The sequence below is a fragment of the Cynara cardunculus genome (assembly GCF_001531365.2).
Source record: "Cynara cardunculus var. scolymus isolate 2C chromosome LG 9, CcrdV1, whole genome shotgun sequence".
NCBI lineage: Eukaryota > Viridiplantae > Streptophyta > Magnoliopsida > Asterales > Asteraceae > Cynara > Cynara cardunculus.
Genome location: NC_037536.1, coordinates 17,376,028 through 17,392,497, shown reverse-complemented (window position 1 = coordinate 17,392,497; position 16,470 = coordinate 17,376,028). Strand labels below are relative to the sequence as shown.

At 36.2% G+C, this 16,470-nt stretch overlaps 1 protein-coding gene across 1 annotated transcript in view; it reads right to left on the bottom strand.

Annotated features, from left to right (window-relative positions):
• LOC112518115 (nardilysin-like) overlaps positions 1-16,470 on the bottom strand; it is a 21,502-nt gene extending 5,032 nt beyond the window's left edge. The window contains exons 1-17 of the mRNA XM_025125691.1: positions 16,157-16,470; positions 15,736-15,811; positions 15,338-15,384; positions 14,669-14,781; positions 12,719-12,792; positions 12,514-12,609; positions 12,223-12,342; positions 9,893-10,126; positions 8,731-8,879; positions 6,254-6,410; positions 5,388-5,540; positions 3,853-4,232; positions 3,284-3,433; positions 1,500-1,682; positions 705-908; positions 491-597; positions 233-386 (exon numbers count right to left, since the gene is read on the bottom strand). Of these exons, the coding sequence (XP_024981459.1) occupies positions 233-386; positions 491-597; positions 705-908; positions 1,500-1,682; positions 3,284-3,433; positions 3,853-4,232; positions 5,388-5,540; positions 6,254-6,410; positions 8,731-8,879; positions 9,893-10,126; positions 12,223-12,342; positions 12,514-12,609; positions 12,719-12,792; positions 14,669-14,781; positions 15,338-15,384; positions 15,736-15,811; positions 16,157-16,465 (2,706 nt within the window). The 5' untranslated portion in view covers positions 16,466-16,470. The remainder of the gene's footprint in view (positions 1-232; positions 387-490; positions 598-704; positions 909-1,499; positions 1,683-3,283; positions 3,434-3,852; positions 4,233-5,387; positions 5,541-6,253; positions 6,411-8,730; positions 8,880-9,892; positions 10,127-12,222; positions 12,343-12,513; positions 12,610-12,718; positions 12,793-14,668; positions 14,782-15,337; positions 15,385-15,735; positions 15,812-16,156) is intronic.

Below are 16,470 nucleotides of genomic sequence, written 5' to 3'. Positions count from 1 at the left end.
AATGATTATCCTAATTATATTTTAGATTTTTTATATTTAAAATTAGATGTTTATCATGTATTTGATTGTATTTATCTGCAGTTAGTTACACGAATTCATATATGGGATAAAATCTGGTTTAAGAGTTTTTAAGAGTTTTAAGAGTTTTAAGAGTTTTTAAGAGTTTTAGCTAAATGCTTTATAATATAGTATAGATATATGAAATATGAATTCACAACAAGAGTATACTTACCAACAAACCTTCCATTTCATCAATAAAATTATCGATTCTCCCTTGCAGATATACAGGACTATACTCGGAAGATTGAACGCGGAAACAGAATCCCAATATGCGGTACGTTACCCGAGGGCTACAATCAACAACATAACCAAGCTGCTCCTTTGTCCTACATCACAGCAGAAATTAGCCATACTGCCATGTTGGTGCAAAACCTGAATCCAATCACTAGGCAACAATATTCGTCTAACTTGAGATATAACCGCACTGTACCTCAGTTGATTGAAAAGTGGTTCTTCAATAATTTCATCTAAAAGATCAACCAGTGCTTTTGATTTTGCTAATTTCGATTCGACTTCTGGTTCAATCTGATAATAAAGCTGAAACAAATACTTTTTGAGTCAGAATCATCCAAATGACACCATACGATGATGACAAAGTCCATAATTATAATAATCATGAAAATTAATCAAAATAAGTCAATTACCTCAACCACAGAGTTTGTGTCGAGCTTATTTTTTACAGGGACGTCTCTAACTAGGTCTGCATTAGAAGGAAGACATAAAATGCTCTCTTTATGTCTCATCTCAGATGGAAGTGGTTGTACAGAGAAATATTTTCTGAATATATATGATATGTTTTCAGCTTCTTCTTCGAGTAGATTTCCATGGCAAAGACCCTCGATATACAACTGCAGAAGGAAGATGTAAGCAAGCAGCTAAAAGTTAGCAGAATAAATAACAACTTTAAGAGAATTCCCATAACCAAAACAAAAACCCAAATAAGTCTCGAAAAATCACAAAGCCCATGTTCAGAACAGGGGCGGACCTACATAGGAGCATGCGGTGGACGGGCCACCGCTTCATGGCTCCATCGTAAGAGAAAAAAAACCATGTTTCTGAAGGGTGCCACCGTATTATTTTGTTGGGTGTCCTTATAGCTTTTGAAACTGAAATCTTGACCCAAGTCTTTAATGGCAGAGTTGGTAAATGTTGCTAATTTTCTACAAAAAGGGGTACCAGTCCCACTTTTGTCAATTTTCTTAGTTTTCAGCTTCAATTTTGGTGTGTTTTATATACCTCTTATGTTTTTTAAAAAAACATTATAGCCAGGACTAAAAACATAGGTTCCTTTTGTGCAAGGACAAGGAATCAACCAACCAATCTATACTAATATTGTGAAATTTTTATAGTCATTGTGCCACCACTTGGAAAGAAAAATTGGGTCCGTCTCTGGTTCAGAAACAAAAAGCGATCAAAGGGGTTAAAGCATAATTGTGCACCTGGGAGAATAGCTCAGGAATAAAATCCTTTAAATCGGCAAGTGAAAGGTTATTTAGCAATTCGAGTTTCTCATCAACATCCCAGAAACTCTGACAAAGAACTTGCAGTCTCAAGTAAGATGAATGATTTAGTGGCTTCATGTTAACATTTCGTAAAGTTCTCTCCATATCCTCCTTGATTACCTGACAAAATCAGCAGCAGTGAGCCAACAAGAATAAACTACATTAGTGACTACTTCGGCAGTTAAACTGAAATCTAACAGTAGAAAGCGTTAGACTTGGTTTGATATACTTCAACATATCAGGTGACATAATCATCAAAAAAAGTAATATAGAAACGATAAATTAACAACCCTTTAGTAGAAGCATGGCAAGCAGGCAAGATAAAGTGCAATCTTCAAATTTTCACGTATCAAAAGAAAGCAAGAGGGAAAAATAAACATGTACATATAAACATGGTTCTAAAAATCGTTTGAGGCGTATGCCTTGAGGCACGCCTCGAGGTGAGGCAGCCCAAAACCGCACATGAGGTGGCGCCTCTTGGACCGTGAATGAGGCTTACGCCTTGGTTCAGTGAGGCGGTTCGGTGAGGCATGAGGCGTGGTCGAGGCATATGCCTCAGATGATCTGCTATGGTAATGGTTTTTTGGCTTTTTTATAAGCTTTATGGTGATAGTCTTCTCTTTATAGTACAAGTGTCCCTTCTTTTATTTTAAAAAACTAACAGTTAAAAGTCCAATGGCCCTGATGTGTACTTTTAATATTTTAAAACCAAAAAATCTAGTACTTTCTCCTCTCGATCAAAAAGAGTGGTTTGACCCTTCTCTTCTACCAGCAACCAATTTTTGCACACCCTCTCGGTCTCAGCCTATCTCGCGGTTTCACTCTTTCCTCCGTCAAGAATTACTTAACCAAACCACAAGGGTTATCACGTAGTGGTTGAAGTCTTGGGGGATGTGGTGGAATATCCCATCTGCCCAAGGTTCGATTTCAATCGTACACAACAATTGTGGCCACCGAGTTTATCAAGTAGTCAAAATTTTCTGGGATTAGTCCAGGCATAGCCTAGGACACCCTTCTAGAAAAGAACTATTCAACTAGCAGTTCCTTTAGTACTTTAGCAATATATATATATATATATATATATATATATATATTGTATAGAGTCAGGTTCGGGGGAAAACCGTAAAAATCTGAGAAACACCCTAGTAAGCGCTCGTCTGGACCATATGCACATGTGTATACAAGTAATCTGTAAGCAATTTGTCTGGTATGCACATGTGCATAACATGCAAACGTGCATAAAAACCAAGAAACGGCTTCAATTACTTGCACGCACATGTGCATACAAGTAATCTGTAAGCAATTTGTCTAGTATGCACATGTGCATAACATGCAAACGTGCATAAAAACCAAGAAACGGCTTCAATTACTTGCACGCACATGTGCATACNGTAAGCAATTTGTCTAGTATGCACATGTGCATAACATGCAAACGTGCATAAAAACCAAGAAACGGCTTCAATTACTTGCACGCACATGTGCATACCATCCAGATGAATGATTACAGGGTGTTCCTTAGTTTTTTATTTTTTCGGGGGTTTTCCACTGGACCTCCCTCATTGTATATAAATGTGTGTGTGTGTATATATATATATATATATCTTTGTAGCAAATATACATATTTTGGCGTATATTTATTTCCGCCTCCAACCGCCTCGAGGCCCGATTCCGCCCTTTAAAACCTTGCAAATAAATATGAGAGTTGAAGCTCTAACACATACCACAAAGCGCTCATCGGTTGGCAAAAATGATTTGGCAGTTTCCAAGATTTTGGAAAGAAGAACCGGAAGCTTGTCATTAAAGCCATAGACCTTTAGCTCTAACTTGTCACTAACAAGTGATATAGAAGTTTCCAACTTAGCCACACTAGCCTGCAGGCAAAGAAAGCAAACTATCACGTATAATTCTCAGGTTCCATATACAAAATAATACTAACAATGAAGCAAAAGAATGAGAACAGAAAACCCATTTGAAGAGGGAAAACATGAAGAAGAATAAAAACTATACGGTTAAAAGACCAAAAAAGTAATCATACAGGATAGCATATTTACGTATGCAAAAGATGCAAGGAATTACAACTTGTGATATCAGGAAGAACCAAAAAACACGTTATGCCTCCACTTACCTTGAGAGAGTGATGAGGGCAGCATTCATTTTCTATATGATAATACATATAATTATACTTGTATCTACAAACAAAAAAGATATACATGAACTTTTTCCCTTTCCGATTGTTCACCCCCTGATATACAAACAAAGATATACAAAGAACTACACAACAGTCACTTGCCTGATATACAATGTCATTCAACTTGTCCTTTAGAAGGTTAAGAAATAGCTCAGTCAACAGAACATTCTTTAAACCACGATAAGCTCCATTCAGTGTAACACGAAAATAAGTATTAGCACGTGGAAATTGGAAAGTCTTATCAAGCTTGTACCAAAACTTCATCAACGGCTCATCAAGTATACACTTTGGAGGAGATGCACTGGTGGAATTACATGATACCGTATTTGCACGAATTGAAAAATCTTGTGGAATGAATTCATTTTTTGCCGGTAAATGTAATGACACATCTATTTCTGGGGGATCCCTCCATAATTCCAAAAGGGATTGAGGAATATTTTCCTCTATATACTGTGATCCAAACCACGGCTCACATTGGACATCTGAACGAACAAATAAAAAACAAAAACTTGATTAGGGAAAGTGCTTAACAGCATTCAGAAAAAAATCCTTTTATTTCTCATACCTCTTTCTCACAGCAGAATAACAGAAAGTGGCAAACTGATTAAGTGTAGTTTTAATTTTTTATAAATATTACAAGCCAAAAAACAAGCTTGGAGAACAAGGTAATCAAATATTGTTTTACCAAGCAAGAACAAAATAAAGTTTCAAGAACAATGCCAAGACAAGATCTTATTCACCAGATAATACGCTCGAGATATTTATGTAATTTCTTGCAAATGCAAAAAATGGCATCCATGCACCATTGGAAAAATATAATGTCATCTTATGTTGAATACCAAATACTCATTACTGCCATCATTCTCTGCAAACAGACATCCAGCAAAGCACACAAGTGGAAACTGAATACCGATAGACAAAACAGATAATCATGTGGTTCAGGTTCAGATGAAGGATCGTGTGAGAATAGGAATTATGGTGAGAAATTTAAGAAGGGATTTGGACCCTTGATAACTTTTAGTGTTGATCTAATGGTTCAGATTAAGTCCCAAAATAACCCATGAATGAGCTTTGAAGGATATTTTCAGATGATCTTCAATTAGGATTAATTAGGGTGGAGATCCCTTCTTACCCTTCTCACAATAACTACTATTCGTATTGGAAACCAACTCTCAGGTTAAAGAGCACATATTGACAAGAAGATAAGTGTCATCTCCAACGATAGGTACTAGACGTGAGTAACAACATAGACGGAAGTGGTGTACTTGACATTTTTGATGTCTTTCCCTAGAGAAAGAAAGGGAAAAAAAGGAAATAAGCATCATCAATCAGGGACTTAATCACTCAAAATTGAAAAGTGCATTGGGTTTTTCTTGGACTTTTCACAATTGAAAATTAGTAACTGCTGCCCACCCCCATTCTCTGCTTCTCAACATTCTTATATTGTTCAAACACGGAAGCCACAAAATGAAACTGAAGAATATATTCGGAAATATCTCTGCACATTGCATGCCTAAAAAGTTTTAAAGGTCTATTGCAACTTCACACTTCATAATTCATGCATGTTAGAAAATTGATGCATGTAATCACAAAAGATAGATAAAGTTCTCATTAAGAAGATACAGCAAATATAATACCTTCCGGCTTATTGAAAGACTTTGATAATATATCAGTCCTCATGTTGTCTGGAGTGAAGAAAGTCAAAACATGTTTAACCATTTCCTCATCCCACACCTTGTATGCATAATCCCCATATATAGTGTGCTCCGGTGGATAAATAAGGAGATTTTCTGGAATATCATTAAAGATCTATTAAACATATTCTTTGAAACATATGACAATAGCACAAATGAGTATCATAAATCCAACCATCAACACTTAGCAGTAAAACAGTGATTTCTAAATTAAGAAGTCAATGAAAATAAATGAATTAAGAAAGTGTATATTACACTTTGGATCTCTGCACCTCAATGAGATTACAAATTTTCCACGACTTCATTGCGTTGCACTGCAATTTTTTCCAAGAGCAACAAAGTAGTCTAATGGAATCTAAAGTATCATCCATGAAAGTAAAGAAGTCTTGGTATTCACGAGTGTGCAGAGGAGAAAAGGTCCATTAATATTCTTTTGCTGCCTTCAAAAAAATATTTACTTGACAGACTTGATCCAATTTTCTATGCTATATCCATTCAGGATAATTAAATTTCACAATATAAAGTTTAGAGAGCCAAGACCATTCCATATGCGTAGGAAGAAAAAGGTTTTGCAGCTAGTCACAATGGATCAAGTGGTAGAAAAGCTCTTTTCTACAGGACACCTCTTTTAATAATAAACTCAAATTACCAAGAGTCTATATGAGTTTAATGACACTTTAAAACTTCAAAGGCTGGATACAATAGCAATCAAACATTTTATAGCATCAACCTCAACAACAGGACCAAAGTTGATGATATTGCTTTAGCAGTCCAAGAATATATATAAAAAAGATAACGAAGGGAGATACCTGAAAGTTCTGCAGCGTACTCATCCTGCGGTTGTTCCTCGGCAAATGTAAAGTCCATATTTGCAATGTCCTGAAGTTCTCTATATATCCATTCTTGAGGAGAAACTTGTTGCAGTAACTTAAGGTATTGGTAAACAAAGCCAATAATCTCATAGATCTGCAATATAAAAATCTCATTTCAAAGAGGAATTCTAACTTCTAAGGGAGGCTTGTAGAGGAAGAAGCTGTCACTTGAAGATAATGTGCAAGAAAATTGCACTTGGCATATTAGGCTGTCATGTACATGTCACAACAAACACTAATGGCCTGTTTGTTTGCAGCTTAATGAGCTTAATGGGACTCACAGCTTATTCGGTTAGCTATACAAGTATACATGATTGTTTGGTAGTAGCTTAATGATATGGAAAGTGGCTTATTCAGTAAGCTTCTAGGAGGGAGCTTTATGCAGAAATCCAAGTTTAATCCAAACCTGCCCCTCCCAATTAAAAAACATGCTTCTTCCATCTATGAAAATACCCTCCCAAACAAAAACCTTCCCATGCTATACAGACATATTAATCGACACAGACAGCTTTATCCATACAGAACTTAGTGGAAAACCAACCAAACAACCCCTAAAACCAAGTTGTATGTAGACTTAAATAGCCCAACATTAAAAACATAAAATGGCAGAAAGAAGCAACCAAAAATACATTGCAAACGCAAAATTTCACGAAGAAAGAGACTCATGATGGGGGAACCAAATTACATTATCAACCACCAAGGTGAGTAACAAGGCCAAAGAACAAGCAAAAGTAATTGAAGAATGATAAAGATTCAATTTGAATGAAAATTTTAGCTACGAACAGAAGATCAACCCACTACAGAAGCATTGGATGATTTACAATTTCATTCAGACCCATTGGAGCAAAGAGCCAAATGTCAGAAGATTATAAACAGGGGGGAGGAAGTAAGTTAAACTATATCAAGCACCCAAAATTATACTTGCATAAGCAAAGAATCATCAATGATCCTCCCTCTAGACTAGTGTTGTCATGTGATATTCCACATCTTTGCCAGGAACTAGTACCATCCATTATGTATGACATCTAGCTTGTAGATTCCGTATTCAAACAGGAAAACAAATATCAATACTTGAGAATATAGTTTGATTTCAGAACAGATACCCAGTCAAACCTAGTATAATGGTTCCTCTAGTGATACGAGCATGTAGGTATTTCAGCAGTGAAGTTTATAAAGAGTTGTGGACATTTATCTATAATCAACTATATCAATCAATCTGCAGTGGTTTTGACTTGGACCTCATCATATATACATCTAAAAAACATTCATTTCATGTGTCCCTTATTTGTTCACCATAATGCCATGCTTCTTCTGATCACCAACCTCGGTATGTGAACATATTCAAGGATGGGACCAACTTGGTAAAAGATAATTTATCTACATGCCCCAAACACAGACAAAACATATAGACACGCATGCAGCCAGACACACAAAAATATATGGATGGCTAGCCCCCTAGTCAGCATGATACACATCTTAATCAATACTACTAGTCTATTATATAGTTCCTGTCAGAACATTAATTTGTGAAGAGATAGCTTTTTCTGGTGGAGGTATTGTGTTGTTAGTTTGACAGCTTTGGCAATACAGAATAAAAAAGGTTCAGATATATAGAAACGGGTCAGGTGACTGTAGAATAAAAATATCCAAATTCCAATAAACTTTATAACTCAAAACACTTTCTTCGCGGGAAAACTGGTTTTGGGTTGTCTGTAAGTTGGATGCTGAACAATTTAGTCCTCTTTAACTGCATAAACAAGTTCCTTGTTGCTTTGTCTCCATTAGAATGTTTTGGCATTAATTAACTAGGCAACAATTCATTCAGTTTTCATACTTCAAATTTTTTATTCTAAAAACAGCACCACTACTTACTGCATATATCTAGTCATTCAACATTTCCTTCCATTAGCATATATCTTAATACCTAGCTTCAACTACCAAGTAGGGTCTATCTATATGTCTGCTTCAGTTTACATCAAACTGTCGTGTTTGTATGTTGATAAGCTAAATGCACCAGATGCTTTTTGAATTCTTTTTTTCTTCCTTCTGCGTGCATTCATCCTATCCAAACCTGCCCATAAGAAATGTACATCCATCCTACCCAAACTTGTTTGCAGGAAACGACATTGAATTCCCACAAAACCCTTTAAAGGTTGACAGAAATAGATATGATCTCAACAAAACAATTACAGCATCATGAGACAAAAAACTACAAGGTTAAATTTCCAGACAGGCATCTAACCATTGGTACAGAAAATATGATGCAACCGCCAAAAGGCCAAGTCAGAAATATGGACTAGTAATATAAAAGTGCATTACTAATAGAAGAACCCCACTATTGTGACCCACCTTCTTGTATACAAGCCAAAGAAGATGGCAATCAATTACATGCCAAGGCAGGATTGTGATGTTACCTTTTCCAGTCCAGAGTCAGTGAGGTGTATAGACATGCCAAAAATATATGCTACTGAAGATCGATGCATTCCATCATCACCAACACCAGCAGATATAGAAGTCGCCCACCCTTTAGCTTTTAAAAAAAAGAGCAAGCTTCCTCTGCCCTCTGTACACATAAGATTGCTCTTGATGAATTCACATTAGTCTCCCCAAGGTGTTTATCAACAATATTATGTCGACATAAAACAGAAAGAAAGTACACAAAAGTAGAAGCTAAGCATGATATTTATCAGGAGAATGCACAAGTGAATTATGAAGCAGAATAATCACGGCATAGATGATGTCCTTTAACAAAGAAGAAAATAACATTTAAAAGAAACTAAAACGGTCTCTAAGAAAACTAAAATTACTTCTGGCTCCAAAAGGAAGAAACAAAATTTATCTAGCCTTTTGACCTTTACCACCAATGGAGGTCTTCCATTCTATCAAATGGTCATAGGCACACTAAAAGCTAGTCATATATGGATATAAAGAGACATGGATATTTGTTATAATGAGCATATGCCCACATCAATTCAAACTTAACATACAAGATACACTTGTCCCATATTCATAAATAAAATTATTATGAGTCTTTACCTTTAGTTATAACCTCAGAAAAAATTTATGAATTAGAACTTGCAATCATTTGAACCCTTCATGGTGTCATCTTATTCTGAAGCCACATGCATACATACAAGCATTCATGGCAAGCTGTTTACTAAAGTCCGGCCACGAAGGTTCAAATGCGGTGACTCCGGACTACCCGCGAAACGGGTGGTCGCCCGGGGATTAGTCGGCTCGCATAGCGGGTTGGATATCCAGGTTAATTAAAAAAAACAAAAATCAATTTTATATAACAAGGTTCCACCAAGAAAATTGTAAACAATGTGTAAAAGATGCTTCACATAAATAGAAAACATAAAAGTGCTAGCAGAGCCAAGACCCAAAACCATACACACATTGAACTTATACTCACTTAAGTTTTAAAAGTGATTTTACTTTCTTAACTTCCTGTTAAATAATGAACTTTTCAGTTAACTACATGGTAACAGTAAACAAATACATGTATTTGGTGCTAGAGAAAAGAACAGTGGGTTTTAAGGATACAAACCAATTTCAAACAGGCAAAGGACCTACCATGCCCTATGAGATGTGCCAAATAGTCTTCTGCTTTCTTTAAATAGTCTTTACGAAGACATGGCAATGTCCATGATAGATCAAGAATGTGGACATCTTTAACAGCCTCTAAACGATAAATTTTTCCTGGGCTCCAAATGGGGATTCCTTGCCTGACTTCTGACTTTATTGCATTGTTGGTCTTGACATTGCTAAATAGCTCCAGAACCCAACTTTCAAGCACATCAAGAGTTTCTGCAGCAGAAAAGTAGCTTTATAATCTTATCGATGCAAACAATTAAAGATCATACAGACGTTTTATTATGAATCATAACACATAATTGGAAATAGAACTTGTCACAGCAATGCTAATGCATGAATGAAACGATGTTACCAGCTAAAATCGAGGTAGGCATCATGTTGTAGAACTATGGTGACAGCACAGAAGGATGTTTCAGAAGTCACTGAAATGTCCCATGTAATTTGACTTCAGTGTGTGCAACAAATTCCATGTATTAGTGTCAGGCACAATTTGTATAGCTTGAATGAAATGATTTCTTGGATATATATTGCATTTGAGGTGAAAGAAAGAATGTAATTCAATCTATGAAACAAACATAAATGGGTTTCAGGGATATAGCACTGAAAGCTTATTATAACCCAGACTAAGGGGGCATTTGATTTCAACTTAATAAGCTTAATGGTTGGTTATCTTAATTGATTAAGCTATATTTAAATTTAACTTAATACTAAGAGATGAGCTTAACATGGTAGGCAATCCCACACTATCTTAATGCATTAAGCTAATATATTTTTCCAAAATTTTCCTTTGTCCTACAATCTTTAATCCCACATCTCATCAAAAAAAAATTAGTCGACCAGCAAATGCATGAATTAGAACTTGTTATCAAATATGAAACCTAAATGTTTTAAATTTATTTTAAGTTATCAAGTATTGTGTAATGAACAAGTTATATTTATGTTATTTTATATACATCATAATTTCATTTTTTTGTCATCCAGAAGATTTATCAAACAATCAACTTTCAATCAACACATGTACACAGAAGGTTAAAATGGTAATTTTTGTTATTCAGATTATTTATTCAAAGCAAAAAATCAAACAACAATTTATCTTAATCACCCATACATATAAAAACAGCTTAATGGGGAAAAAAATTCAAACAGCCCCTAAGTATGTAGCATAAAAGGAATAAACAAAGAACCCCATTCATAACAGGTTCCACAATTTTTCCTTCTACTTCCCTTGAAAGGCAGAAAGACGTATCGCCACTTAATACCTCTTCAGTAAAAGTCAACTAAAATGATAACGTCACTGCCCACCACTTGCAAGTTGCAACTAGACCAGAGAGTTTCCTTGCATCAACTACATAAGTTGCACATTTGCAACAATTACATAATACCAAATCCAGTACCCTGTTGCATTCTAACCAACGTGCTAATAAAAAGGCAACATCATGTCTTATGTACTGCTACAAACAATAGAACGTCTTGGGCAAGCCTTGGCACATAATTAACGTTATTTTTGAAGCATGAATACTTAGTGCACCATTTTATTTGCCTTGCACTAACAACCAAATATGTGCTATAAACTGAGATGAACAGAAATTACAGAAAAGAATTGTGCAAGTATGGTCATATGATTGTATTGCTTCTATGGCTTTCGAGAGGCCATGATCTCTCCCAGAGGACTCTCGTCCGATTTACAAATATCTGAATGCCCCATAATTCCCCTTCCCGCTCCACATAAAGGCACTAAGAAAAAGATATTTCCTAACCGACCCTTTAGTCTATTTGCTTATTACAAAGTATACCCTTTATTTACGGAATGTAACAAAAACAGCCCCTCCCACCTATTTCTTAGTCCGCCTACAATAGGTGAATCGTACGGGAGTTACAGCATATGTTCTATAAGTAACATTGCCATTCCCAATACAGCATGTGTCGACCTCGAACCTACGCCAAAGGTATATAAAACTTTCACCAACACATCCAAGACAAACCAGAAAGACAATTTGCTCACTCTCAAGTCTCAACATGACAACCTTGGCATCATCTTGATCTCCACTGGCCTAAGCAAAATGCTATTGGTACAAACCAATATTTGCAACTTCGTAATGTTTTACAATTTAGTCAACTTTAGCTTCTAACATACATTTAAAGTAAAACGCACATGCTACTTGGTTGCACTACTTATGATTATAGCAATTTTCTCAAGTTCGATAAAATATCGAACGCCAAAACGAATAAACCTACAGTTCAGCAGTACTGATTAAGCTAACAAGACATTCCCGATGATTACTTTTTCATATTTATAACAGGAAACTTACCTCCGCCAATGATAACTAACTTCATCAGCCCACCATGGTAAAAATCATTGTAGAATTTCAAGATTTGATCCCGTAAGTTGATTCCTTTCTCCATCGCATCAACTAAGCTTTTCTTGTTCCCTTTTGATACAAGAAAATTGGAAAAGACAAATATGAATAATTTGCATATTTGATGAACAAGCCGAGTTAATCATTTAAGACAAGTATATAATGAAACCATCACATTTGAAGGAAACAATGAAGATGTTGAGCAATAATAATGAAAAACTAAAAGGACTTATTCAAGCTTACCCCAAAAAAATTGGTTGAAGGCATGACCAGATGCCGCTGTATGGCATTGTAATTGTTGAAGTCGACAAGCATCACTTTGCAAAGCCTGATTAAATTCTGATGTTTTTTGCATCATAAAAGGTTGAGTCAGTAAGTGATTTGTTTTTCTTTTCCATTGATTGTGTTAAAAGACTGGAATTTTCAAAAAGGAGTAATATGAACACGCCTGAATCTACAGCCTGTACTTCTCGATCCATTGCTTCAGTCTTCACTAGGGGTGAGATAAAAAACTGTGAAAACCTGAAAAATAGAAAGGAGATGGCTAAGCATGTTTCGATCATAATATCATGGAAAATAACATCTATGCAAACATAAATAAATGTGTAGCCACAGAAAACGTTAGCTCTGTGTCAATCTGGAAGGCATTCTGATACGAATTGGGAATTAATAAAAGCCGATGCAAACAAACCTAGGATATTGCATGTGTATTCTAAAAGGGCAAAAAAAAATGATGAAAGTGGTTGAGGTTAGTTAGAGGAGAGAGAAGAATAAATAGGGAAGGGAGATCTTTGAGTCATTCATTACGTTTTCTTTCATGGTTGCTTAGGCTCCAACCTTGTTGTGAGAGAGGATTATCCCTGGAATTTTGATTATAATCTGTTTATTTCATATTTCAATAGAATCACCTTTTCCTTCCATTAATTTATGTGTTCTTATTTATTTTATATTGAATTGAGTTTCAATTACCCATCATTGGTCCGACCTGCCCTTGACGTGCCGTCTATTTTTCCGTTCTCATTGCCGATGGAAACTCGTTCTGTTCAACATCGAATTGAGCAACATGAGGAGCTCATTCACCAACTTCAATCTGATGTTACCGACATCAAAACCGCCCTTCAGACCTTGGAAGTGGATAGGGTTGAATCCAGCGAATTCCGTAAGGTCATATTAGGATGGATGAAACAACAAGGGAATCAACAGTTTCAGGATTCGGGGGTGGTCCGGGATTAGGCGATCAATTCTCGTGTGCCTTCTTCGATCCTCAAAGCAGCGGTGGAGGATCTAGTGGTGGTGGTTATACTCCTCCCAAAACCGCAGATGGTTTACCTTGGGCGGTGAAAAAAGTGAAGTTACCGGAGTTTTATGGGTTTCATCCTCAGGAATGGATTCAGAAGGCCAATTTGTATTTTGACATTAACGGTACCATGGCTCATCTTCGTCTTCGTTTGGCGAAATTAAGCATGACGGGGGTGGCTCAGCACTATACTATGCCCCTACGGTGTAGGATGGTAACACTGTGTTGTGCCAGGATTCACGACGTCTAACATAAATGATATCGTATCGATAGCACGTTGGCCTGTGTGTACTCTTAGAAGGCCGTCTGACCCAATAGTTGATACTGTAACAATTTTATAAAATCATCTTATGGTTTTACGAAATTGTGACAGAAATGTAACGATAGCATGTTGGCCTGTGTGTACTCTTGGAAGGCCGTCTGACCCGATAGTTGATATTATAACAATTTTATAAAATCATCTTATGGTTTTATGGACTTGTGACGGGAATGCTATGTCACCTTTCTGCTGGATTGTCTGTTTTGTGTCTTAATCAACCTTTGCACCCTATGCTTCTTTTTACGACTAATATTTTCTTAATTGCTAAATAAATATCCCAATTTTAGATAAATCAAATCCCACGAATTCATCATCTGAAATTAGTTTTTATAGACTGGACTTTTGAAGAACTTTACAAAGCTTTCTCTGTGACGATATCTGGTACTTATACCATTATTATTTGTTACAAGACTATAGTAGTTCAAGGTGTATACTTGCGTCGAGTTCTATTTTTGTGTTAAAATCTAAGGTTGTATAAACCAAACGAGCAGTTATCTCAGTCCCAAGCAACACATTACCAATCTATGTGTTTCATGTTTCTCTTTTATCTTTTTGAAATAGATCAAACAACAAGGCTTTTGTTATCTTGAGGCTCCTTATTATTAATGATAGCATATGATTGTCATTGCTAGACTAGCATTATAGTTTATTTTGTTGTCACCCAACGTAGTCAAGAATTCAAGAATTCAAGAACAAGGTATTCGTAAAACCAACCACAGGCATAGATGGGACAATGCCCATGGATTCATATGGCAATATACTTTAAAAGGATGTCGAATTACCTTCTCAAAGCACCCTGAAGAAATTCTGATTTAACTTCAAAATGATAGCAAGTATGCTCTACTTCCGTGTATGCATTCGAAGAGCCCCCATGCTTGGACAAGTAACTGTCATACTAGCACAAGAAAGAGTCAAGCAAGAAGGAATTGGATCACAATTCCGTTGTTTAAAACTGGCTCTGTTGTGGTATGAGGCTTTGCATATACTATACAAAATAGTCTAAGATGAAGCAAAAGTTGTGATCAAAGAGCATATAGATGTCGTTGATGTTGTCTTTTACTAATTCCAGAATCCCGCACGCTTGAGAATTGATAATTTTTATCCATTGACCTTTTAAGAAACTAACTTCACTCTTACCAATCCTATCCTATCACTAATATTAAATTGTAGTTTTCGGGAAAGGTCTCTGATCATCAGTTACTGGGGCAAATAAGGTACATGTTACATTCTCCCAAATGACCTATACGCTATTCTACAGCATAAAAATGAATTGTATTGAATGTTCAGTTGTAATGCATGTTGCTCATTCGTAAATAGTGCAATCTAAATATTTAATACATCTATCCATCGATAGCTTTTTTATGCTCTTTGACATTGATTTTCAATGTTTTCAAGTGAGTGGGCATTTTCCTAAATCATGTACCAACAAAATAGCAAATAGCAAGAAAAACCTCGTTTTCATCTGGAAACTCAGCACTCCCCATGAAGAGCATGTGTTCTGCAATAAATCATTAAGCATGTAATAAGTACCATTTAACCATCAAACGGGACAAGCTATTAAAAATTATCTGCCCTTCAAGAGACATTGTTGCATGGTGCATCAAACAAAAGTTCTCATAAAACCTTGTTTACGTGCTTCACAATGAAGCTTCCACCACCAAATCTAAATACGAAATGCTTAGATATCATGAACCCAAAAAACACGCAATTAAGATTGTAATAGATGTTGTGTAACTCCAATCAAACATTTATCTGATGGCCTACAAATATACAAGTCTTTGCACATATATGATATACCCAACGCGATGAAGTATAAATCGAGATACTACATAAGAGGACAGTAACAAACCAAGAAAATGTGCAAGACCCTGAGCCTCTAGAGGATCGCAAAAGCTGCCCATCCCTACACACATTGCTGCGGCAGCCTGCAGAACAATAACAATAACAGTCTCTATTAGTCTAACCAAAGTCAACGTAATTAGCTACACAGCCATTAGTTATCCTCCAATTTTTCTCATTATATGCTAAATAACCGCAGAAATCCATAAGCACCTAAAAACGACAGGCCAAAGTAAAGAAAAAAAAAATGGTTGCTATGGCAGCAATACAAATTGTAACGTCGTAGAAACGGCAAAATGTAGTTAACTTTTGAAATGCTCAAGCCAATTTTATGAAACTCATCGATTTAGACATGTTGCTTATCCATTATGCCATATTAAAAAGAAAGTATCCTTCAATTTCAATCAATAGCTGAAGATTGACTGCTAAACCTTCTTAGTCTGAGGCGCATTGCTCTTAGCTGATTCTCCCTCTTCATTGTCTTCATCATCATCGTCTTCTTCCTCATCGTCTTCATCGTCGTCCTCATCCATATCCTCATCGTCTTCTTCATCATCATCATCATCGCTGATTCCATCAGGTCTAGCACTTTCCGGCTGCCCTTCCATGTAAATAGCAGGATCATGCACAAGCAAAGCACAGAGACCGTTTGGCAGCTGTATGTATCGGTATAACCGCCTATCGTTAGGCGACTTAACGACGATGTCGTCCGACGAAAAAGTACAACCGCCGACCGCCATTGATG